The sequence below is a fragment of the Pelodiscus sinensis genome, chromosome 33 (assembly GCF_049634645.1).
Source record: "Pelodiscus sinensis isolate JC-2024 chromosome 33, ASM4963464v1, whole genome shotgun sequence".
NCBI lineage: Eukaryota > Metazoa > Chordata > Testudines > Trionychidae > Pelodiscus > Pelodiscus sinensis.
Genome location: NC_134743.1, coordinates 2,215,422 through 2,240,846, shown reverse-complemented (window position 1 = coordinate 2,240,846; position 25,425 = coordinate 2,215,422). Strand labels below are relative to the sequence as shown.

Here is a 25,425-nt window from a genome sequence, read left to right as displayed (position 1 = left end):
CACTGAGCAGGGTGGCTGGGGGGTGGGCTGTCACGCTGAGTGCAATGGATGGGGGTGGGCTGTCACTGAGCAGGGTGGCTGGGGGGTGGGCTGTCACGCTGAGTGCAATGGATGGGGGTGGGCTGTCACTGAGCAGGGTGGCTGGGGGGTGGGCTGTCACGCTGAGTGCAATGGATGGGGGTGGGCTGTCACTGAGCAGGGTGGCTGGGGGGGGTGGGCCGTCACGCTGAGTGCAATGGATGGGGGTGGGCTGTCACTGAGCAGGGTGGCTGGGGGGGGGTGGGCCGTCACGCTGAGTGCAATGGATGGGGGGTGGGCTGTCACTGAGCAGGGTGGCTGGGGGGGTGGGCCGTCACGCTGAGTGCAATGGATGGGGGTGGGCTGTCACGCTGAGAGGGGATAGGGATAGCAGCGACCGCCAAGGCTCAGCTCCGGGTGTGGCAGGTGGGAAGCCCCACAGCCCTTTCCAGAGCTCTGCTCGGGAGCGAGATGCCCGGTGCCATTCTGGAGATGGGAGACGCTGAGGGGAGTGACGCCACCAGCTGGCCAGTCCCAACTGGGAGCCCAGCCCCCCAGCCAATGGCACCAGAAAGCCCCGCGCCCAAGCTGGAGTCTTCAGCCATCCCTGGCATGCGCAGAGCCAGACCAGGAGCCAAGCGATTCTTTCCAGGCGCCCGACCCAGGCCAGCCCCAGCCCCAGCCGGCCCGGGGCTGAGGCCTGCGTGCTCACCCGATGCTGAGAGCTCCTCCAGGACATCAGGGATCCCCCGTTTCCTCTTCACGTCCACCCCGTACGCGTCTGTGGAGGGGGAGGCGGAGATGGGCAAGCCCTGAACCCCAGGAAACGGCCACAAACTCCTCCTGAAACTGCCTGGCACCAGTGGGCATGTGGCCTGCTCCACCCCACAGAGCTGTGTCCATTGGGGCTCCTCTGAGCTCCCCTGACCCCCTATCGCTCTGGGACCTCCATGCCCCCCACAACCCCTCTGATATGGCTGTGTCCACTGGGGCTGTTCTGGGTCCCTCCCCGTATTCCCTATGGGCTGTGACTAGCAGGGGCTGCACTTGGTTTCCATGAGGGGATGCACTGGGCCTTCCCTGACCTTTCCTTCCCCGGTCCCCCTCCGCCCCGCAAGGGGCTGTAAACAGAGGGAGCTGCTCTGGGCCCTTCCCCAGGGCTGTGAGCAGCAAGGCTGGGCTCTGTGGGGCAGGCCTTACCGGGGTCCTTGGGCAGGTAGGTGAAGTGGAAGGGCTCGCTACGGACGCTGTCCGTCAGGCGCTGCAGATACACCTCCACCTCCACCGGCTCCAGGATGTCCAGGTGCTGGTACGGGGGCGTCTTGAAGACGATGGCGATCTGCCGGTGCACGTCGGCCTGCGAGAAGTCCGCTTTGCTCTCCCACCCGTCCTTCCGGAAGACCACAGCGATGTCCTCTGCATGGGATACAGGGTGAGGGCTGGGGAGCCGACCGGCCGGCAAGGGGTGCCCCAGGGAACCAGGCTGGGTGGGAGGAGCTGGGGACCGCTGCGGTGGGAGGACCCCCCAGGCCCACAGAATGCGGTAGCTCCAAGAATCGCCTGCCGGGCTGCTGGGCCTCACAAACTTACTCAAGGTCTTGCTGACCTCCAGGTGTGCAGGGCAGGAATCCTCCCCCCGGGCAGGGTTTTGCCTTTCCCAGCCAGTGGAAGTGGATGAGCTGGCCACAGCCCCTCTGATCAACTCCCTGCCATGGCAGGGGCCCATGCACCGGGGCCTCCCAGCCCTCTGCCCGTGCACTCAGCAGCACAGTACCCAAGGGTGTTACTAGGGCCTTGGGCAGGGCTGTCCTTACAAGTTATGGGGCCCTACACAACTGAGCCCCCCCGACACAGCTTTAGCTAGGGGCCTGGTGCTTCCTCCCCTACCACGAGGCTACTGCTGGGGGCCTGGGGCTTCCCTCCATCCTCCTCCTCCCCTCCCCCACAGCTTACAGGGACTCAAGGGCTCCCCTGGGGCTGGAAGGGAGCTGCAGAGGCTGGGGGCTCCAGTCTGGTGGCAGGGAGCCCCCCGCTAGCGGGCTGAGGGGACACGTGGAGGAGGGGTCAGGAGAAGCCGTGGGGAAAGGCCAGAGAGGAACCAGCAGAGCTAGTCCATGCCCTCCTCAGGCAAACAAGCATACGTGCCTGGGTAGGGGCGTCTGAAAATGTGGTACCCCAAATGTTTGGGTGGCCTCTGGAGCTGCATATTTGGCATGTGCCCTGGGACAGGCCTGTGCCTGGGCTCGGCGCAGGGCAGCCGTGTGCACTGCAACAGCCTGCACAGTGCCGGCCCTGCTGAGTTAAGCTAATGGTCCCTCCTGGCCCAGAGTTCTACAAACCTCTGAGCACGGCGCCCCCCTCGCCCGTCAGCACCTCCCACCTCCTCTGTGTCTTGCAGGGCTCCGCCACTAGCCCATTTGCCCCATCAGAGCCATCCAGTCCCTCGCTGTCTACCAGCTCGGCCGCCTCCTGTCCCATTCCAGCAGGGCCCCAGACCCCCCTCGCTCCCACCCCCTGTTCCGTGGGGCTGCCCCTCCCCTCCATTACCTTTCTGGACTTTGTCGCAGAGCAGATAGAGCTCCTCCCCACCCGTGCAGGGCCCGCACTCCTTGTTCATCCGGCAGATCCTCAGCTCCGACGTGTTGGTGGATTCTGCACAGCCACAGCTCAGTTCAGCCACGGCACAGACCCTGCCCTGCTCCGTCCTTCCCCAGCCAGGTGGATCCAGCTGGCATCCAGGAACCAGCCTCCCCCCCGCCCCTCCCGGAAGGCTGGCTGCCATGAAGGACCCTGACCTGGGTGACGTCAGCTTTGGGGCAAGGTGGGGGCGCCCTGGGCCAGGGAACGCAGCTGGCTCTGCTGCTGGACAACCAGGAAGCTGGGCCAGTCACAAGTCTGCAGCCATCTCTACAGGCCCACTGTGCTGCTCTCCACAGCCACCTGGAGCTTCCTGGCACTGCCAGCCTACTCCGAATGCCTCCCTCAGCCGTTAGCAGTGCGGGGCCCATGGCACACAGGAGGGGAGTGGCCATTCCTCCAAGCACCAAGCATTGCTGCACAGCAGCGCGTAGGCCAGCGGCCGCTCACACGCTGGCTTGCAAGCCGCTCCCTGCTCGTGCAAATCTCCCCAAGAACTCTCGTCTGCAAGGGCGACAAGAGAAGGCCAGGCCCACTGGCCACCAGGACAAGAGCCTACTAATTGGGTAAGACATAGCGCTCACCATCTCTCTCAGCCGGTCCGCAGAGCCCGCTCCCAGTGTGAACTCTCCCCATCCCTTCCTACTTGTCCACAGAGAACCAGGCCTGGCACCGCTGCAGGACCAGCCCTGCCCCAAAGAACCCGCCCGGCACAGGGCTGCCCAGATACAGCATAGAACCATAGAGCTGGAAGAGACCTCAGAAGGGCATCAAGTCCAGCCCCTTGCCCCAGGCAGGACTCAATCAACCCGGCCAGGGCTTTGTCAAGCCGAGACTTAAACACCTCTAGGGATGGAGACTCCACTACTTCCCTAGGGAACCCATTCCAGTGCTTCACCACCCTCCTAGTGAAATAGTTTTTCCTAATATCCAACCTGGACCTCTCCCACCACAACTTGAGACCATTGCTCCTTGTTCTGCATCTGTCACTACTGTGAACAGCCTCTCTCCATCCTCTCTGGAACCTCCCTTCAGGAAGTTGAATGCTGCTCTCAAATCCCCCCTCACTCTTTGCTTCTGCAGACTAAACAGACCCAAATCCTTCAGCCTCTCCTCATAGGTCATGTGCTCCAGCCCCCTAATCATTTTGGTTGCCCTCCGCTGGACCCTCTCCAATGTGTCCACATCCTTTCTGTAGTGGGGGGCCCAGAACTGGACACAGTACTCCCGATGTGGTCTCACCAGAGCTGAATAAAGGGGAACAATAAGCCTGGCACCGCTCAGGACCAGCCGTGCCCCAAAGAACCCGCCCAGCACAGGGCTGCCCACCCGTAGCATGGCACCGCTGAAATACCAGCCTTGCCCCAAAGAACTCTCATTTTCCCTCTGAATCTCCCCTCATCGCGGTCTCCAGCCTAGGCCGGGTGTCCAGAGGTGCAGGGAGAGGACTGCAGAGCTGACCCTGGGCTCTGCCCAGCACTTTGGCATGCCAGGATAAGTGGGCTCAGCCACGTTCCCACCTCAGGCCTCCCCCCAGGGCCTCCTTGGTTGTTCTGCCCTGCCAGGCCCTCCCCTGCCCCAGCCCCAGCACCTACTCTTGTCGAAGATGGGCTCGGAGAGGACGGGGCTGAGTTGCCGGGTCTGTCCCGAGGGCTCCTGGTACGAGGCCTGGAAGCAGATCCGCACCACGTTCATGTCCACCTCCTGGTGGTTCTTCAAGGAGCCAGCTGCAGAGGGGGAGCAGAGCGTTCAGCGCCCAGAGGCTCCCTGTCGAGTTTGGAAAGCCCCCCAGGGCACTGCCCCACGCTGCCCCAGGCCAGGCCATTCTTACAGCAGAGCATCTCGGAGATCCGGCCCAGCCTGGCCCCGCACCGCCGGGACGAAGCCTGCCAGCCCTATTAGCACCCAGTGACCCTGCGAAGAGCCATTCGAGTGGTAACGAAGCCGTTTGATGGGCACTCGTCTACCGCAGGGACAGACTGTCAGTTTCTGAGTTTCCTGTGTTAGTGACCAGGACCTCCCTTGGAAATCTGCTTTAAAACGACTTCCGTAGCGTGCTGCTGAAGAGGATAAAATCACAGCTCTAAAGAGTTGCCCCCCGCCTGCTGTTGGGCATCGCGGCACCAGTTGAATAGTACTGCGTAAGGCGGGGTGGGCAATAATGTTTGCCCGGGCCACCCCAGAAAGGGCGGGGCCTAAATGGGAAGGGGCGGGGCCTAAACAAGAAAAGGTGGGGCTACCCCACCCCCACACCATGATGGGGGTGGGGGAGCACGGAGGAAGCTTCACGCAGCTCCCCCGCCCCCCCGGTTCTGATTGGCCTGGAACAAAAGGGCCTCTGCGGGCTGGATCCGGCCTGGCAAGCGGGTGGATCCGGCCTGTGGAGGCCCTGCTGCTCCACTGCCCCCAGGCCTTAATTGGCTGGGGGTGGGGGGGACGCACGAAGCCTCCTCCCGCCCTGCCAAGAGCACGTGGCGCTTTGAAGCTGCTCACAGGGCGGGGGGAGAGCGGAGGAGGCTTCAAGCACTCCCCCAGGCCAATCAGAACCGGGGGGGCGGGGGAGCTGCGTGAAGCTTCCTCCGTGCTCCCCCACCCCCATCATGGTGTGGGGGTGGGGTAGCCCCACCTTTTCTTGTTTAGGCCCCGCCCCTTCCCATTTAGGCCCCGCCCTTTCTGGGGTGGCCCGGGCAAACATTATTGCCCACCCCGCCTTACGCAGTACTATTCAACTGGTGGCGTGAGGCCCCATGGATCCAAAGGAGGGCCCTGAACTCAGTTTGGGGGGGTGCTGGGGGATCCCGGGGCCTGAAGAGGCTGTGACTCCCCAGCAGCGCCTAGGAAAGGCCAGCTCAGCTGGGGGGCTAAGGGGCACAGCGGTCGCCACAGTTCCCGAGGTGACACGCCATCCCACCCTGCTCCAATACCTGACCTTCTCACTCCTCAATGGTGCTGCCTGGCTGGGCGGACGCGATGGGGGCCCAGAAGGGATGGGAGGGGGACCAGGGCTCGCTGGGGCCACGCACCTTTAAATGGATCAATCCCCAGCTGCAGCTTCTTTTCTATGGCTGCTTCAATCTCCTTCTTCTTCACACACTGGATGCCAAGGTTGTTAAAACTGCCGGGAACCAGAGGAGATGCGTCGGAGATGCTGTGGGTAAGGCTGGGGCCGGGGCTGAGGCCGGCCACCATGGCCCACCCAAGGCTTTGCCATGGGCCACGAGGGGAACCCCACTTCTGCACAGGAAGACCTGCCACGTGGAACCCCAGGCTTGGGCATCGCCCCCTTTCAGACAGAGCAACCCTTCCGCCGGGGTCGGGGGCAACGTTCCCTCTGATCCAGTGGTCACCAACCCGTCCATCAAGATCGACTGGTCGATCCTGGAGCCTCTGACAGGTGATCCTGACTAGTGTGGCTGGGAGGCTGTCAGGTGCTGGCACTTCAACTGCCCCTCCCCCCACTGCTTGCTGCTCCTGCCCAGAGCCTCAGAACTGTGTCCCTCCCACCCCGGGAGCCTCCTGCTTGTTGTGCAGAGTGGGGGAGACCGAGGCAGGGGGGCACTTATGTCACTCTGTCCCCTTCTCCTGTACCCCATCTTCACAGAGTAAAGAGGGCGGGGCCTCAGCAAAGGGGCGGGGCAGGGCCTCAGAGAAGGGGAGGGGCAGGGGTACTTGGTTTGAGGTAGGTCCCAGACTGACAAATTGTGCTTAGAAAGGTTGGCGACTCTGATCTTTTCCAGCCATGTCCAGATTTTTCCATCCGTGTGCAGAATAATTTTATGTGCACCAAGGCCGGAGTGATAAAACAACCCTCACTGTGGGTGCTCTGCTAATCAGCTGGGCAGGACTGGAATCTCCCCTGAGCAGCTGCTCACATGCCCAGCTTCCAGGGCACGCTGCCTGGGGGCTTGGTGTAATGCTGCTTCTCTTAGGCTCTCATTACGGTGCCCAGAGCCTTCCAGGCCTGCTAGGGGACGGCCTGCACCTTGACAGAGACAGGGAGATGCTCTGTAGCCGTCCAGGTCCCCCCCCTTCCGGCCAAAGGGGCCCCGTGAAGTGATGTTGCTGAGGATTCAGCTTCAGTCCTGGTGGCGAGGCTCAGGGACCCAGGCTTCTGGCCCATGCACAGGCGCTTTGGCTCTCTGTGCAGAGTCCCAGCTAGTCTAAGACTGGCCCTACTTGGCAGGCTCCCTGGAACCTGCTCATGGCCCCCCCGGGGGGCTCTGGAGCCCTGGATGCGAACTGCTGGGTTAGGGGCAGTTTTTCTGCATGGTGCGGGCTGGGCGACACCAGTCCTTCTAAGTCTGTCACCAGGCCAGAACCATGGCAGACGCTTTGTTGGTCGCATGAGGTTCACAAGCTGCTGGGGGCACAGGAGGATGGGTGCTGGCCTTCTGCAGACAGGCAGGAATGGTGTCACTAGCCTCGGGGTGGGCAAACTTTTTGGCCTGAGGGCCACCTCTGGGTACGGAAATTGTAGGGCGCACTGGATAGGGAAGGCTTGGGAAGGCCGTGTCTCCCCAAACAGCCAGATGTGGGCCAGCTCCCGACCTTATGCAATCCCCCACTGCCCTCCCTCTGGAACACCTGCCCCCACCCAATCCCTCCTGCTCCCCACCCCCGACTGCCTCCCCAGGCCTCCTATCCAACTTCCCCTGCTCCCTCCCCCCGGAACCCCTGCACCTATTCAAGCCCATCTGCTCCCTGCCACCAACTGTGCTGCCCACAGCACTGGGGCTGGTGATGTGGCAACCACGCCACCCGGGCAATGGGGAAGCTGAGGTGGCCCGGGCAGGGGAAGAGGGACCCTGCTCAACATGCTGCAGAGGAGCTGGGCTTGCTTCTCCCGCCAGGGCTGTCCCAACCAGTGTTCCTTGTAGCTGAGCACCCATGTGGCCGCTCAGGAGAGGTTCAAACGACACCCAGCTGATTAGCAGAGCAACTGCAGGGCGGTTTTTTTGTTTCTACTGGTGGTGCACATTGGCAACCGCCTCAGTGCACCGAAAAAATATTCTGCACATGGATGGAAAAGGTCAGAGGGGACATTGGTCCCGGCCCCGCTCCCTGGGGGCAGCTCAGAGGCTGGACTGAAAGGGGTGATGCCAGCTGCCCAGGGCCCTGTGCCAGCTGCCTCCGTTGCATGTGGCCCACGGGCCTCAGTTTCTTGCCCCCCGCACTAGTCTCGGTTTGCCAGAAGTTGGGCATGGACGACCAGGGAGGGATCACTTGGTGATTATCTGTCCGTTCCCGCTGGGGCACCCGGCCCTGACCCCTGTGGGCAGACAGGACACTGGGCTAGAGGGACCTTTGGGCTGACCCAGTCTGGCCGTTCTGATGTCGAAATAAAGGAGAGGTTTGGGGTGGCTCAGCTGAGGTAGCTGCAGACATCCCATTGTGCTCCAAAGGGACACGGGGGATTGATCACATGCGGGGAGGGGAGGTCACGGGAGGAGCATTCTGGGGAAACCACCCGGGCGCATTCCTCAAAGCCCTTTAGAGGGAATCCCCATGTGAGTTGCCAGCTCATAACCTGGCCTCGGCCCAGCATGGAGCTGTCACACCTGCCCTGCCCCGCCCCCTGCCGGAGATGTGCTGAGGCGGGCCCTGTACCTGTGCTTGGGGTTGGCCTGGGGCCTCAGGCTGATCTCGCAGAGCCCGTTGCTGCAGTCTTTCCCCACCAGGCTGTGAGGGTGGATGCGGTGGGGCCAGTCCTTCCACACCAGGCAGGCGACCACCTTCACCTCGGGGATCTTCTGGCAGTTCAGCAGCTGGGGAAACGGCACCCGCTCAGTGCCAGGCCTCCGCCATGCCAGGGGGGCAGGAGACCCAGCCCTGGGTTCAGTGTGTAAATAACCTGCCCAGTAAATTCCCCACCCCTCTCCCCTGGGGCAGGTGAGCGACCCTGCAGCCAACGGGCTGCCCAGGCTGGGTCCTGACTGCCGCCGCATGAAACAGCAACACACGTGGGTAACCAAGAGCCCTGAGCCCACGCGGTGAACCAAGGGCCGTGCACAGAGAGGCAGGGTTTGGCAGCCCCGGACCCTTCCAAGCCCTCCGGTGCCAGCACTGCTGCCGGGGCTGTGACTGCCGCATGGGAACCTAGCAGGAGCACCCAGGGCCCTGGGTACCTCTTCCACCCACCAACCTCGGTGGGGTGCCAAGAGCCAGGGAGAGAGAGAGGAGGGGGCAAGCCTCCTGTACCTCCCTCTCCTGTGTGGCGGGCAGCACTACCATGGGTGTATGTTTGCCGGAGCCCAGACCAGGTCCACGCAGAGCAGTCCCTTCCATAGGGCAGCCCGGGGCAAGTGGCCCAGGCCCTGCGCTTCAGGGGGACACGTGGGCCAAGGCAGCCTGGGGGACTAGCGGGAGTCTGGCACCAGCAGCAGAAAGCAGTCCAGCTGGCCCCCCTTTCGCCCCTCCCCCCATGGCCCGCCCCACCTCTTTTTGGCTTCCACCCCCTCCTCCACGCAACACCGGGAGCCGCCGGGGTAGGGTGGAGCGGAGCTGGGCTGGCGCTGGGTCACTCGCTGCTATTGGCACCAGGCCCCCCAGCTGCCCTGGACTCCATGTTCCCCTGAAGCACAGGGGTCCCCCCAGAGTGCAGGGCTGGGGTCGGTTGCTCTGTTCTGTCCCACGGATGGGGCAGGTCTGAAAACATGAGCCAAGCACTGCTCGCGTCAGGGGTGGAGAGGAACTGTCACACCCGCCCCACTCACCTCGATGGCTGGCAGGGTCTTGTTGGCATCCGTGCTGCTCTCGCCCAGGATGCTGCCGGCCGACCTGCCTTCGCACTCATAGCGGAAGCGCATCCCCCGCTGCTTCGGCTGCTCCGTGATCACCAGCTGGGGAGGCTCCAGCATGTCTTCCAGCGGCTCCTTCAGTGAGCGCGTAGGCACAGCCCAGGGGGGCCTGCTGGCAGGGGAGGGAGCCGTCCCCCTGGGGACCAGCCTGGGCGTCAGCTGCAAGCCACTGAGGCTCTGCGAGAGCAGGCGAGGCCGAGGGTCCAGCGGCAGGACGGGAGGCGCGGCGGGACGAGCGCTGCCAAAGGAGGCCGAGCCACCTTGCAGTGTAGGCTCCACCAGCCTCAGCATCCCTGTGGGGGCGGCTGGGTTTGAGCCCCTGGGCACCAACTTGGCGGTGCCCTTGGAAGAGGCCTTGGAGAGGAAGGGCAGGGCTTCTGGCTGGAATCCATCCTCCTTAATTAACTCTTCGATGATGTCTGCAGGACAGGGAGAGCCAGAGGGTGAGGCAGGGAACGGGCTGGCCTAGGGCTGCCAGGGGTCTGGGTCTCGACCGGAATGTCCAGTCGAAAAGGGACCCTGGCAGCTCCGGTCAGCACTGATGGGGATGGGGGGGGGGATGAAGCTCCCACTCTGGAGCTCAGGGGAGCCCCGGGTGGACAGGGGGTGGATCCCAGCAGAGGGGGCTGGGAAAGGCAGCGGACTGCAGGCTGAGGCTGCAGGGCTAACCCTGGGCAGCAGGCGCCAGGTGGCCAGGGGCTCCCTGCTGAGCAGGCAGTGTGTGCCTCTCTCCCCCTCCCTGCCAGGTGTGGGAGCAGAGAGAGGAGCTGGCCCAGCTTCCTTCAGGCCACACGCAGAGGGAGCCAGGGCGAGCCGTGGGGGATGCTGCACCAAGCTTCTCTTGGGACCCCACAGCCAGCAGGTCAGTCTGCCAGGGATGAATGGGCTGCACCGAAGCAGGGGGCTAAACTTAGACTGCTGCTTGCCCCAGGAATGGGTCTGGGCAGCAGGCCAGGCTAGGGAGACGAAGGAGGGGGTGGGGGGTCATTGCAAACAGCAGGGGGCATGGAGCAGGGGCAGCTGGGATTTGGGCTAGTTGGGGACACGGTCCATCCAGGGAGCAGCGGCAGGAGACAGAGACAGTGGGGGAGGGGGGGGGGGAGGAATTCCCTCCCCCTCCCACATTCCAGAGAACAGGAACACTTTTGTCCTGGTACGCCCTGGCCACGCGTCATGGCAGACAGAGCAGCCGCTGAGGCAGCGTTAGCACGGCTGCTACTTAAGGGGCTGCCCAACAACAGCACCCCCCGGAGTCCCCCGTGAACCGCACCAGCCAGAACTGCCTGACGCACGCACCCCAAACCCCCTCCCTGCACCCCTCTGTCCCAGCTCTGACCCTGGATTCCCTCCTGGAGTCAGCACCCCTCCTGCACTGCAGCCCCCTCCCCCACTCCAAACACCGTGGCCCAACCCTCACCCTCTCCTACACCCCCACTTCCCAGAGTTTGCACCTCTGCAGGAGGCCTCACCACCTCCTGCCCCCCAACACGGTGAACGTGAGCAAGTGAGTGAGGGGGAAGGGGGAAGAGCAAGGGATGGAAAGGGGGAAATGGAGTGAGCGGGGCAGGGCCTCGGAGCAGGGGGCGGGACAAGTTCAGTTTTCTGCAGTTACAAAGTTGGCTGCTCCAGAAGCAGGCTGGGGAGCCACAACGGGCCAACCTCCATCCTCACAACCCTCAGAGAGCCCCGGGGGAGGGCGGGAAGTGGGACGCTCCGAGAGGAGCCATGCGCCACTCCAGGGCCACCTGAGGCCAAGGCGGCAGCAAATCTCCAGGCAAGGGCTGCCGGGTTCGGAGGTTTTTGCCCTTTGGCTGACTGTGTGCAGGCTTGAGTGAGGGGAGGGGTATCTGGGTGATCCTGAAAAGCAACAAGTGGCGCTGCAAGGCTTGGGCCAACCACGCCAGCACGGAGGGTGCTGCCCTGCTCTGAGAGCACTTTGATAGAGCCAGCAACAGGGATCGAGCTACTCCCTGCAGTCTGTACCCCTGGCCACAGTCTGTACCCCCGGCCACAGTCTGTACCCCCGGCCACAGTCTGTACCCCCGGCCACAGGGCTTCCCTGACTTCACTCCTGTCTGAGTGAGAGCGGGTCTCTCTGCAACACCCCATCCCGACTGACGCGTAACAACGGTCACTTTCCACGGCTGTCAGGGAATCTTCCCAGCACCCACCTAGGCATCTCTCCCTCCGTCCTCCCTTCACGCATTAGGTCAGCCTGCCTGCAGCCCCAGCACGTGGGCATCTCACCCGATCGGCCCGCCCTTCCCACAGCCCTGGGGCCAAGCGCCTCACCCCATTGGCCCACCAGCCATCCTGGCACTTCAACTGATGGGCCCCCTCACCTCCTGCAGCTCTGGTGTTCAGCCATCTCCCCATGCGTGCAGCCCTGGCATCCAGGTGCCTTGCCCTCCCAGCACCCTTGGCACCCAGGCATCTTGTCTGATGGGCCTACCCTCCTCCACAGCCCTAGTGCAGGCATCTGACCTGATCAGCCCACTCCCCACACAGCACTGATGCCCAGCACCTCACCTGATTGGCCCTTCCTCCCAGCCCTGTAGAGCTCAGATGCCTTACCCTCTAGGCCTGCCTGCCCACAGTCCTAGCCCCCAGGTCCTGTAGCCAGTCGGCTGGCCTGCCCACTCTGTTATCCCAATACCTAGATATCTCCCTCACTGCAGCTGCCTGTCGGATCTGCCAGCAGCTTTAGCATGCCTTGCAGTCTCTGGTCTGTAGTATACAGCACACTACACAACCTCCATGCTGCCTTTTGCCCTTGGCATCTATGGAACTGTCACACCAGTTTGGCTAAAAAGTATTTTTACCCGTCTTCACAGACAAGGTCAGCTCCCAGACTGCTGCACTAGGCAGCACAGCACGGGGAGGAGGTGGGCAGCCCTCAGTGGAGGTTAGGAACTGTTTAGAAAAGTGGGACTTACACAAATTCATGGGGCTGGACCTAGTGCATCTGAGGGTGCTGAGGGAGTTGGCAAATGTCATTGCAGAGCCTTTAGCCATTATCTTTGAAAACTCGTGGAGATCAGGGGAACCCCCAGACGACTGGGAAAAGGCAAATGTAGTGCGTGTCTTTAAAAAAGGGAAGGAGGACAATCCAGGAAACTACAGACCAGTGAGCCTCACCTCAGTGCCTAGAAAAATCCTGGAGGGGATCCTCAAGGAATCCATTTTGAAGCACTTGGAAGAGAGGAAAGTGATCGGGAATAGTCAACATGGACTCAGCAAGGGCAAGTCCTGCCTGACCAATCTGATTGCCTTCTATGACAAGGTAACAGGCTCTGTGGACACAGGGAAGGCGGTGGACGTGATATACCTTGACCTTAGCAAAGCTTTTGATAGTCTCCCACAGTATTCTTGCCAGTGAGTTAAGGAAGTAGGGATTGGAAAAATGGACTGTAAGGTGGATAGAAAGTTGGCTAGATTGCCAGGCTCAATGTCTCGATGTCTGGCTGGCAGTTGGTATCAGGTGGAGTGCCCCAAGGATCGGTTCTATGGCTGGTTTTGTTCAACATCTTTATTAATGCCCTGGATGAGGGGATGGATTGCACCCTCAGCAAGTTTGCAGATGACACTGAGCTAGGGGGAGAGGTGGATATGTTGGAGGGCAGAGATCAGGTCCAGAGTGACCTAGACAAATTGGAGGATTGGGCCAAAAGAAATCTGATGAGTTTCAACAGGGACAACTGCAGAGTCCTGCATTTGGGACGGGAAAATCCCAAGCATTGTTACAGGCTGGGGACCGACTGGCTAAGCAGCATTTAGGCAGAGAAGGTCCTGGAGATTCCAGTGGATGAGAAGCTGTGTATGAGTCAACAGTGCGCCCTTGTAGCCAAGAAAGCTAATGGTATATTGGGGTGCATTAATAGGAGCATTGCCAGCAAATTTAGGGTAGTGATTATTCCGCTTTATTCATCACTGGTAAGGCCACGTCTGCAGTATTGCATCCAGTTCTGGGCCCCCCACTATAGAAAGGACGTGGACATATTGGAGAGAGTCTAGTGGAGGGTATTGAAAATGATTGTGGGGCTGGAGCACATGACCTATGAGGAGAGGCTGAGGTATTTGGGTTTGTTTAGTCTGCAGAAGAGAAGAGTGAGGGGGGATCTGAGAGCAGCCTCTGACTCCCTGAAGGGAGGTTCCAAAGAGGGAGAGAGGCTGTTCTCAGTAGTGATGGATGGCAGAATGTGGTGCAATGTCTCAAATTGCAGTGGGGGAGATTTAGGTTGGTGTGATGGGGCGTCTGCCCCGCACTGGCCCTTTAAGGGTAAAAACCAGCCCTGGGAGAGGGCGGAGAGCAAAGTCCACAGCTGTGGCAGATAGTAGCCAATTAGGGCCCAGGTAGGGCTACATAATTAAGGGCTCCAAGCGGGGGAGGAAGAGAGACTCTAGCTGGGGAACAGGAGGGATCTGGCTTGGGACAGGCTGGGATGAGACTAGCCTAACCTCACTCCCAGGCTGCCGGGCCTGAAGCAAGACCTCAGGGTTGCCTATCCTGTAGCCAGGATAGGCAAAGGCTGCAGGTCCACCCCTCTGCCTATGATGAGTGGCCAAGTCAGACTGCAGCTTGCCCTTGAGGCAGGGGCTAGATGAAGAGTGGCAGTGGGTCACTGAGGCAAAGGTGGGTCTAGGGGAATTGTGGGTTCCCTATGAGGGGAGGATACCAGAATGCAGAGAATGATAAACAGCATGTCCCCTCTTCCCCCCCCCCCCCTGCTTTGCCCCAAAGGGGGCTGAAAGACACTGGAGTGGGCACTGCCAGAGTCCTGGAGAAGACCGTGCAGTCCAAGAGTGACACAGGTCTGAGCCGGAGCATGACATGAGGACACCGACGCCCACCAGAGGGAAGCCAAGCAGGACATGTGCAGCAGGTAGATACAAGCTAATTCCCAGTGCTACTGGCAGGAGGCGTGGGAGTGGTCAATGTACCCTGTGACAGTTGGCTATTAGGAAAAATTATTTCCCTAGGAGGGTGGTGAGGCACTGGAACAGGTTCCCTAAGGAGGTGGTGGAATCTCCAGCCCTAAAGGCATTAAGACCTGTCTTGACAAAGCTCTGCCTGGGATGATTTAGTTGTGGTTAGTCTTGTTTTTAGCAGGTGGTTGGACTCAGTAACCTCTGAGGTCTCTTCCAGCCCTAGGAGTCAATGATGTTATCCGGTTAGAGACATCAGTGCAACTGTGTGCAGACCTCAGTTTGAACATGGCTGCCATCCGTGCCAGCTAAACCAGGGAGAACTAGACATAAGTGTCCCTGCACAAACACAGCATTGTGTGTCACGCTTTCAGGTAAACTGCTCAGCTCTGCATCTGGCCCAGGCCTTATGGAGACGCATTGGTCTAAGAGAATGATGCCAGTTTCCACCAGCGTTCCCTCTAATCTTTTCCATCCAGGTGCAGAATACATTTTGTTCTGTGCACTGCAGTGTGTGAATGTGCATCATCAGTAAACACACAAACTTAGCTGTGGGTGCTCTGCTAATCAACTGGGTGACACTGGAATCTGAGTAGCCGCACAAGTGTGCAGCTCACAGGGAACACTGGTTTTCACTTGGCTTTACCATTAGGTTGGAGCCTCTGTTCAAGGGACATTAACTCTCCCCCCCCCCCTTTTTTAAGCTAATTGTTTAAGTCCTAGCCCTGTTGCTGACAGAGCCTCCTTAATTGCAGGCCCTGCTTTAAAGAGAGAGCCTGTGACAGGGTAAGAACTGCCCCCTTCTTTCTCTCGGAGCTGCTATTTGCTCAAGGCAGTAGCTTTTTGGCTACAAACATCATACTGTGGCAAGGAAGTTGGCTGAGGAGCCAGGAGCAGAGGTCAAGGCCAGGCATGCTTTCCCATAGTCCAGGGTGCCCCACTGTTTCCCTAATGGTAGAAACTGGATGTCTGGCATGGTAACTCATGAGATCACTTTTCTCATCTTGGGTGGTACAAAGCTCGCTCTTGCTGCTTTCTCAGCTGAGAGGCACCTGGATGATTTGGGAAGCGTGCAAGTGAGTCCCCTGAATGCTGCAGGAGATGTGCCATTGGAGCTACTGACTTGTATGTATCCCCATTTCCCAGGTATTCCCTTACCTGCTCTTTGGGTCCAATGCTAAAGCCCTGGAATTGGGCTTCAAGGAGAGGGCGCAGGGGAATGATAGCAGGGTTTGCCTTGCCACGCTTGCATGTTACCTCTCCCCTTTACTGCAGAGCAACCATGGGCAACCCAGGCTAGTGAATGGGCCACAAGATGGTTGTAACCAAGCTGGTCTCTCGGGATAGGGTAGCTTCGCTAACTGTGCTGGCATACCTAGAATTTGCAGAAGGTGCTGCTGGAACTGTAGCAGCGCTTTAAATGCAGAGGGAGCATGCTTCGTTTATAGTCCGTGTTGTGTGCATTCAGCATGGACCTCACTTCATGTGCCCTGGCTTGTGCGTGTCACTAGGGTAATACAAGTAGGAAAAAACTGCACAGATGAAAACCTGCAGAACCGGGGGCAACACTAAACAAAATTTCTTGTGAGCCACACCTAGAACCCCAATGGGCCACATGCCTGCCACCGGCCTAGAGCACTTGTACGTACCTGAGGTCACTGTACCCCCACTGCCCATTGTCCACTCACCTAATTGATCTGTAAAGGAAAAAGAAAGCATGAGCTTTTCTAATGCAGATGCTTAAATGTTGACGTCTCAAACCAGCCCCTCCCTCATGCCAGAGGGGCCAGGTAAAAGTGGCTACCCACTCAGCTGAAGATACCGTGGTGAGCTCTACAGCGGTGGCTGCTCCTACTTCACGTGGCATGAGGGAGATTAAGGATGTTAAGAGGCAGGCAATTGGCTAACTGTGTAGTCGATACAATTCGTATCGACTACATGATTAGTCGATATGGGAGAGTGCTCCAGGAGCTACCCCTGCTGCGGCTCTGCAATTGAAATGTAATAGGAACCGGGCACGCAGGAAGACTGGCTCCTGTTACGTTTAAAATGCAGAGCTGCAGCGGGGTAGGTCCTGGGTCTCAGCGCAAACCACAACTGAGCAGTCCTGGCTTGTGCCGGGTCTAGACACCCCATCCGCAGGGCAGTCCTAGTGGGGAGTGGGGACACCCCTGCCCTGTTCCCCCACTCTCCCCCCAACAAGCTGCTGCAGTGAAGCAGCTCCTGTCTGGGGGGGATCCTAAGTCTCACTGGGATCCCCCACAGATGGAGGCTGCTCCAGCAGCAGCCCTTGTGCTGCTATCTCTAACGGAGGCAGAGAATCGCACTGGGAGACTGTGCCGGGGGTAGCCAGCTTTTAAGCCAGCTCTCCCCAGCACCTGGTCCTACTTCCCCACCTTACACACACACACACACACACACACACACACTTGCTGCCTCTGATACAGAAGTAGTAAGGGGGGAGGGAATATGACTTGACTACTCTTTTACATCCCTAAGAGATAGGAACAACATGGCAGTTTGAACCCTGTGGGACTGCTGGCACCACTGGGCCTGCAGTGCAAGTGTGACACCCTCCAGTGGGCCCAAAGCAGGGACCTTTGAAGCTAAGTGCATGAGTCTCTACCACAGGAACTAAAACTCAGCTAAGGCTGTAGAGCAAGCTCATTCTTTCTCTCTGTAAGTGGTCTCAGTGCCACTCCATGGGACAGAGCACCATGCTCAGCAGGTGTGTGGGTTACACAGGTGCAAACTGAACCTTTAGTCAGCAAGAGTTGCCTGTTCCCCCAGCAGGCAGAGAGCAGAGCAGCAAGTGCTGAGGAGAAGACTAGGGGGTGGAAGCTACCATGCTGGGCTGCAGAACTACTCCTTTAGCCAGTGCACTGCACAAGGGACAATCCTGAAAGCACAGCCCTACTGTAGTGGTACCAGGATAGAAATGCAGGGCCGACTGAAATGTGTGTTTTCCACAAGTCCCCTTGGGAGATCAGGGTGGGGCCTGTGGCAGAAGAGCACCCACAGAATCAGTTGTCTGGAGCCACAGATAGGCTCAATTGAGGCCAGGTGGAAGGAGAGTGCAGGTATGGGATTGGGAGTTTGTAAAGCTGGCATAAATGTGCACAGGTCCAGGAGCCTGGACTCCTGGGTACTAACTCACTCTACCATCCGCTCCCCCATGGCCTGAACTCGTTCTGTCCCTCAGTTTACTCATCTGTAAAGTGGGGGCAATGGTGGATAGATTCATTCTCTCATTTCTGTACCATTCTCGGACCATGGAGAGCGCTAGCCAAGGCAGAAGTGTTATTAGCTATAAGGGGGAGGGAATTACCTTCAGCTGAGATCACAGCTCCCTTACTGGAGACCTGCGTGGTATGTGCCATGGCCAGGCCCGGATCTGGAACGGCAGCACCTAAAAAGACAGGATACACCGTTACCCCATCAGCCACCTGCCTTGTGCCCCGCCCCCCTTTGCATCTCAGGACAGCACCTGGCAGGGAAATCAGCAGGTGGCTCAGCCAGGTGCTCAAGGAGATCCCAGAAAACTTGAGTCCCACAAGTCCCTGGCCCAGGAGACAACACTCTTCCTCCCCGCGGTTGGACAGCAAGGAGAGACTTCCCCAAAGTCCCAGCCAAGCACCGACGCAAAGAGGCAGCGCCCGGGGACGGGGACGGGGACGGGTCCAGGGCACTAGGCGGAGGAGCCGAGCCAGCCTGGCGGCACCGGGCTGCGATTGTAGGTTCCCGAGGCTCACACGAGAGAGGCGGCGCGGGACCACAAAGTTACCGTCGCGGTCTTAAGCGCCAGCCTCCGGCACCGCCCCCGCGGCTTCCGCATGCCCCGGGCCGCCCGCTCGCTCCCACAGGGCCACTGCCCCAGGCCTAACGGGTCCCCCCGGGCCTCCTCACTGACCCTGCCCACCGCTGGCAGGCGGCCCGGAGCGCCCCCCGGCCGCAGCGCCGCCCCCTCACCCCGCGGGAGAGCCAGCTCCTCCGGCCGCGGCTGCCGTCCCCTGGTGTCCCGCATGGCGGGGCCCGGCGCTCGGCTCCCCGTGCTGGGCTGGCTCCCCCAAAGCCGCAGTCCGCGGAGGAGGCGACGGCTCTGGAATTCCCCAGCTCGGCCGGCCGCCGCCTCATTGGCTGCAGGCCCGAGTGAGCTCACCCGCCGTGGAACGGGAAAGCCCCGCGCTGGGAAGGGGGCGGGGCTCCAGCGCAGGGCGCAGCGTGGGCGGCCCTCTCCAGCGAGTCTGGGGCGCCGCGGGCCGTCCGGTGCCCTGCCGTGACCCCGCCGGCTGGGACCGGCCCCGGGGCCGTCACGCTCGGGTCGCCCTCCCGCCTCAGCATCGTCCTGGGGCTCCCAGGCACCTGCAGAGGCAGGGGAGGGCCCAGCACCGCAGAGCTCTGCCCCAGACTCCAGCTCAGCTGCTACTAAGCAGAGCGCATCTTGGGCAGCAGGGACAGACAGGTGGGGCCGGGACCTGGAGGGGTCGGTCAGCGGAGGGGGGCGAGCACCCAGAGCTAGCCTTGTGTCTCAGTCCCTGCCGTGCTGGTCTGATCTCATTGTCCTGGGTGTGTTAAAGGAAGGGCCCAGCCCAGCCTCCCTCCTTTCACTGGCTTACCTAGGTACCTGATTCCTGTACAGGAGCAAGTTGTTAGTTTAGCACTTGCAGCTAAGCCAAGGGAGGTAGTTGGTGGCAGGGTTCAGCTAGGGGAGGAGGTGGAGGGCGGCACGCTGTGCTATTCCTACCCGTATACACAGCTGCATAGGGCACTGGAAAACTTGGGGGACCACTGGGCCTTAGAGTCCACTCTGCCATTTCTCCCTATCCCTGCTCTAAGGCTCTGCTTCCTCCAGAGAGTATCTAGTTAACTCAAAAGTGGGAAAACCTGCCTTAGCAGACACAAAGCCTGTGAAAGAGCCAATCAAGTGGTAATGATGCTATTTAAGGGCATTTGCCAACACCAGGTCCATGATGTTTCTGAATTTACTGTATTAGTGTATATGACGTTAGTTTCAAATATTTCATTGGTGTGTTGCTGAAGATTATAAAATCATGACTCTAAAATATCATCCCCGCCCTGGCTGCCATTGAGCATAGGGGCACCAATTTCATAATACTGTGTAAGGCCCCTTAAATCCTAAGGATATCCATGGTGGCACAGTTGGGCCAGGGAAGGTGGCAGGTGACGTAATTCTTCCTAGGGATGTTAAGATATCAACTAACTGAATGATCGTATAATTCAAAGCTTAGCGGCTACACAATTATTTGATAGTCCCCGAGGGTGGAGGTGGCAGCTTCTCCCACTTCCCTTGCTACAGAAGTAGCAAGGGTGTGTGTGTGTGTGCACGCGCGCGTAGTTAATAGGATTAACCAAGTCCAGGCTTATCGGTTAATTGTGTAGTCGACTACACGTTGACATCCCTAGTTCTTCCACAACTTCTTTTGTTTCCAGCTGCTACAATCTTACATTAAAAGAAGCTAAAAATATGCAGGTCCTTGCCTATCATTCCTTTTCTAGTAGCGGAATATACCTGCCTCTGGAAATTTCCACTACATGCATCTGATGAAGTGGGTCTTTGCCCATGAAAGCTTATGCTCTAATACATTGTTAGTCTATAAGGTGCCACAGGACTCATTGTCACCTTTTCTGGTAGAGTAATCCCGAACTACACACAGTCACTGGATGGGCTATAGCAGGGTGGGCCAGCCCCCTGGGAGACTGGATAAAAACATGGCCCATGCTATGAAAGCATTAGAGAACATGGGGGTAGACAGTGGTGGGCACACAGAAGACACAGTCCCAGTCCAGAGTCATTGATTACCACCCAGAACAAGGCACAACATGGGACTAGGGTCTATGCCTGGAAGGATCCACTGTCTGACCTGCATCACAAAGTTAATGTAACCCCCTGGAATTAATTTCTGTTCAAACAAGAGCAGGTGCAAAATGGAGGGAGAGGAGGGCCAGGAGTGGCTCATGTGATTTCAATTAGCACAACTGGGCTGCTCCACCTCCTTAGGCAACACGTGGTGCTGGATTTGGCATCTCGGGTTTTAGGAGCCCCTCTTGAAACCTCTTGGGTCTGATTTTTGGAGGCGTTGAGCAGCTGAAGCCACCGGGTGGCCAGAGCTCTGGGTGTTCAACCCCTCTGAAAATTCACTGTCCCAAACTTAATTAATGCAGAGTTAAGAATGGCAGCATCTCATGCCTGCCCAGAATGTCCCCCCAGCTGGAACCCACTGAAACCCAGGGAACATTGGGCCAGGAATGTACGGCAGGTGTGTTGCTGCATGCACTGCACTGTAACAAGGCAGAGGAAATCTGCCGTTGATGTGCTGGGCCCTGGGTGTATTCTCCTGGGCTACATCTACACTGCAGGCTTCTTCTGCAAGAACTGTGCAAAAGGTCTTCCACAAGAGCGTGTCCATGCTGCCACGTGCTTTTGCACAAGAGTGTCGATGGCAGTGTGGACGCTGTCTTGTGCAAGAAAGCTCTGATGGCCATTTTAGCCATAGGGGTTTCTTGTGCAAGAAATTCATGTTGCCTGTCTACACTACCTTCTTGTGGAAGAGCTCTTGTTCAAGAGGGCTTATTCCTGGTGGGGAGAGGAATAACTCTTCCGGAAGAAGCCCTGTTTTCCAATGCTGTACTGTAAATTTACTTGCACAAGAACGTGCGTGCAGTGTAGTCGCTCTGCAAGTTTTTGCGCAAGAACAGCCTTCTTGTGCAAAAAGCCTGCAGTGTAGACGTAGCCTTGGAAGCAGTTCCAAACACCCCTACTGCTTTAGGAATAGCTGCAGTGACTGGGCAGGCAGGGGTGACTGGTAAAGGGGGATGTGGAGGGCCACTTGTCACTTGACCCCCGTTCCCCAGCTGCGGAAGGGCTAGGCCACCCCTCTCCAGCCTAGGTCCTGTCTCTTCCTGTCCTCTCCTACCCTTGCTCTACCTCTGTAACCACCACCAGGCAAATCTGAATCTAGGACCTCTGAAACTTAGTACTGTACAGGAGCCTCTGCCCTCTGAGCTAAAAGACAGCTGACTCTCAGCCCATGTTGGAGAAGTATCTTGTTCTTATCGGTTGCTGTGGTCTAGATGCCACCGGATGGGACAGTGAACAACTTGGCTACGTCTACACTGGCAGCTTCTTGCGCAAGAACTCTTTTGCGGAAGAGCATCCATTCCAGTGTAGACGTTCTCTTGCGCAAGAAAGCTCTGATGGCCATTTTAACCATAGTGGCTTCATGCGCAAGAAATTCATGTTGCCTGTCTACACTGGCCACTTCTGGAAGAGCTCTTGCGCAAGAGGGCTTATTCCTCGTGGGGAGAGGAATAACTCTTCTGGAAGAAGCCCTGTTTTACAGTATTATACTGTAAATTTACTTCTGGAAGAACGCTCATGCTGTGTAGACAGCCGGCAAGTTTTTGTGGAAGAACAGCTGTTCCTCCACAAGAAGCTGCCAGTATAGATGTAGCCTAAGGCTACGTCTACACTGGCATGATTTTCCGGAAATGCTTAAAACGGAACAGTTTTCCGTTATAAGTATTTCCAGAAAAAGAGCGTCTACATTGGCAAGATGCTTTTCCGGAAAAGCCCTTTTTCCGGAAAAGCGTCCGTGGCCAATGTAGATGCACTTTTCCGGAAAAAAGCCCCGATCGCCATTTTCGCGATCAGGGCTTTTTTGCGGAAAAGACTACTGTGCTGTCTACACTGGCTCTTTTCCAGAACAGTTTTCTGGAAAAGGGACTTTTGCCAGAGCGGGAGCAGCATAGTTTTTCCGGAAAAGCAGCTGATTTCTTACAGTAAATCGTCACTGCTTTTCCGGAAATTCAAGGGGCCAGTGTAGACAGCTCACAGCTTATTCCGGAAAAGCGGCTGATTTTCCGGAATAAGTGGCCCAGTGTAGACACAGCCTAGGTGTGTGGGTTACACCTCCACTTGTCTATTCCTCTTCCCTGAGCAATGTGATCTGGGGACTAGTGGGGCTGTGGTTCTGAACCCCCCCTGCAATTGCGGCAGGGCAAGCAGAGCAATGTGGCTCTAGTTCATTTGGCTCTCCCAGCCACATTGCTCCACTTTCTGACAGCAAGTGCCGGGGCAGTCCCACCTCCCCAAGCAATGCAGCCAGGTGAGCAGATCAAGCTGGGGCCACACTGCTCTGCTTGCCCTACCACTGCTGGTGAGTGTGGCAGGGATGGAGTCCCACTGTGGGCACCAGGCCACCTGCTAGTCCCCCCAGATGCCCAGCGACCCAGGGCCCACCTGTCCCTTTCTCCTCCTAATAAAGGTGGTTTCTTGGGCACTGCTGAAAGGGACAAATCCGGGAAAATTGCTTAGAGACAAGGCTACTTACAGCTTAAGATTGGTGGTCCTCCACTATAAGGCACCAGGCTAGTCACAAAGAGCCAGGGAAGGAGTTAAAATGACTCTGTAGCCTAGTGCTCAGATCTCTTCTGAGAGATGTCAGATCCTTTTAAACCCCTTCTCCACCTGAAGAGGAGGGAAGATGTGAACTGGGTGCCACCACCTGGCTGTATGCCCCATCCCCTGGGCTAATTATTGTATGGGATGTCTCCATACATCCAGCCATTTGTTTCAGGCCCTGCATGCAACATAGACACCCAGACATTCCTTTTCCCCCGGTCCATGGATCACTAGCAGACCTAGATGCCTCCCTTCCTGCCCCCCAGAAGCAGGAACCTATCCAAGGTATGCCCCCTCTGCTTGGCATCTTCCACTGGTTAGCTGAGGCAGCTCTCTGTTCAGCATGCTGGCTTTGTAGATCACCTTCTCAGGCGCCTCTCTCTCCACTGGTTGGTTAGGGAGCCCCGACACCTAACACACACTTTGTTGTGATTCTGTTGGTACACTGACACTCCATGTTACACTGCCACCTTGTTCATCCCACCTCACATTGGTAACATTTAGCCTGACATTTCTTTCAGACCCCTTTTCCCTACAAGCTCCAGCATTTCAAGGGGGCCAGGCAGAGGCAAAACCCCTCGGTTTGTGTAGACTGGAAGAATTATTGTAGAAAGCTGCAAATTATTTTGTGTTTACTTTTCGTGACAATCATAGTTTACTGTTTGGGCTGAGGACAGTATCCAGCTGCCACATTAGTCACTGTTGACGTTGTGTCAGTCCTTACAAAAGGGTTCTCTATTCTGGGTGCATTTTGCAGCGACTTGATTTTCTTTGATTGCACTGTCCCATTGTTCAGGAAATGAGGAAGGAGCACAAGGCATAATTACAGCTCTTGGACACTTCTGCTTCTTAGAATATGCCATCCCATCGCTAATTAACACTGTTTGCCTAGGCCAAATGTGTAATAAAAAAATCAGGGTGGGGGTGGGGTGTTAGAGAACTTTGCAATGTCATCTCGTAACCTAGAAGCTTTGTCCTCGGAACAAAAGTTCTAGCATGAGCCCCTGAAGAACAGAGGCAGAGAGCAACTGATGTGCACAACACATCCTCAGAGTTGGGAAGGACAAGACTCACACAGCACCTGTGTGGTGGGTACTGTCAATGGCTACAGCACACCACCTTCAGCCTCCCACTTACTTGGGGGTCAGGCTGCCCACGAACTCTCTTGCTGAGAGAGCCTGCATAGTTGTGAACACTCATGGACCAGATGCCATTACTGCAAATGGCATCTGGTCTGTCCAGACATGAGATTGGCAACCCTGAGTCCCAGTCATCCTCTGGTTCCCATGCAAATGACTCTCACTGGCTTCTCAGTGTGGCTTGGGCTCCAGTGGAAGTCCAGCTTTTACTCTGTTGGCTCCCCACGGGAGTGGGGAGGAAGGGGAAGGACTGCACAGGCCTCCCCCAGGCCTGTGGGAAGGGGAGGGCCACATAGGCCTCCCCCGCCAGTGCTCCCTGGCTAGCTGGGGGAGGGTGCAGGCTGGCCCACCATGGACACACTAGGTGGCCCAGTGGTGAAAGCGGTGGGGGGGTGTCACCTATAAGGGATATCCAGTACTGTGCTGCCTAGCCCTGATGGTGATCTCAAGAGGGGGGCACAGCAGTGTGGCCAGAGGGTGTCCTCTCCCAGTCCAGTGCTGGGGGGGGGGGGGAGAGGTTTGAGGCAGGCAGGCTCTCTACCTAGGCGAGTGACAGACAAGATGGCAAGCCCCATCGCCAGCTGGCCACTCCATTGGTGATACAGTTTCCCACAGCAGTACCTCTGCAGGATGGCTCTCCCCTGCGCTTGATGCCCCCAGCGATCACTATAATGATCATGTCCCTCCTCTCTCTGCCCCCTCCCTTTCCGTGTTATGGAAAACAATCACATTCCAGGCACATCCGATTTTCCAGACACAACCAAACTCTGACCTTGTTTTAAGTTAGGGTAAGAGGAAGCTGTCTACCAAATGTGGTGGTCCTAGCTCTCACTGTTTAGGAGTTCTTGAACAAACAGACTTGCAGATGGACTCTCAGACAGATGCACAAATCTTTAAAATACATGCAAAACATAAAGCAAGGTCAGGGTTTGGTTGTGCCAGGAAAATCGGATGGGTTTGTAATGGGGATTGCTTTTCATAAAACAGAAAGGGAGGGCTCTGCTAATGAATTACCACATGGTGGCAGCAAGGGCTATAGGATGGGAAACAAGGAGTTATGGGGCAGTAGGGATAAAGAAAGGGATAGCTGTCTACTATTTATTTGAGAGTCTGTCTGTTCGAGAATGCCTCCTAAACAGTAAGAACTGGGACCACCAAATTCAATATATAGCATCCTACCATCATTACTTAAAGCGAGGTTAAGGTTTGGCTGTGCCAGGAAAATGGGATTGCGTCTCATGAAACCATACAAAAAAGAGACAAAAATCACCAGGCAAGGGAAAGGAGCTGGCTGAGGGCTCCTCCTCCCCCTGCACTGAGCCTCCTACCCCCTTCAGGTGCCCTTTAAAGAGCATGGAGGGGATGAAGTTCAATTCCCCCCAACATTTGCAAGGGAACATTGCTGGCTGTTCCCCTGTTCCAGGGAGGGAGGGGAAAGTGCAGTTTGCTGCATTCCTCATTCTGGCTGGGGAGCACAGGGGGAAGG

At 57.9% G+C, this 25,425-nt stretch overlaps 1 protein-coding gene across 5 annotated transcripts in view; it reads right to left on the bottom strand.

Annotated features, from left to right (window-relative positions):
• The window catches only part of RELB (RELB proto-oncogene, NF-kB subunit), a 29,834-nt gene that overhangs the window by 3,044 nt on the left and 1,365 nt on the right, over positions 1 to 25,425 (bottom strand). Inside the window, exons 1-10 of one of the 5 annotated variants that reach the window (XM_075914389.1) lie at positions 18,538 to 18,671; positions 17,707 to 17,787; positions 16,028 to 16,075; positions 9,369 to 9,871; positions 8,263 to 8,420; positions 5,679 to 5,770; positions 4,251 to 4,382; positions 2,566 to 2,670; positions 1,219 to 1,434; positions 731 to 799 (exon numbers count right to left, since the gene is read on the bottom strand). In XM_075914389.1, the coding sequence (XP_075770504.1) occupies positions 731 to 799; positions 1,219 to 1,434; positions 2,566 to 2,670; positions 4,251 to 4,382; positions 5,679 to 5,770; positions 8,263 to 8,420; positions 9,369 to 9,871; positions 16,028 to 16,075; positions 17,707 to 17,758 (1,375 nt within the window). In that variant the 5' untranslated portion in view covers positions 17,759 to 17,787; positions 18,538 to 18,671. The other 4 variants (XM_075914385.1, XM_075914386.1, XM_075914387.1 and 1 more) reach the window with 4 other exon arrangements.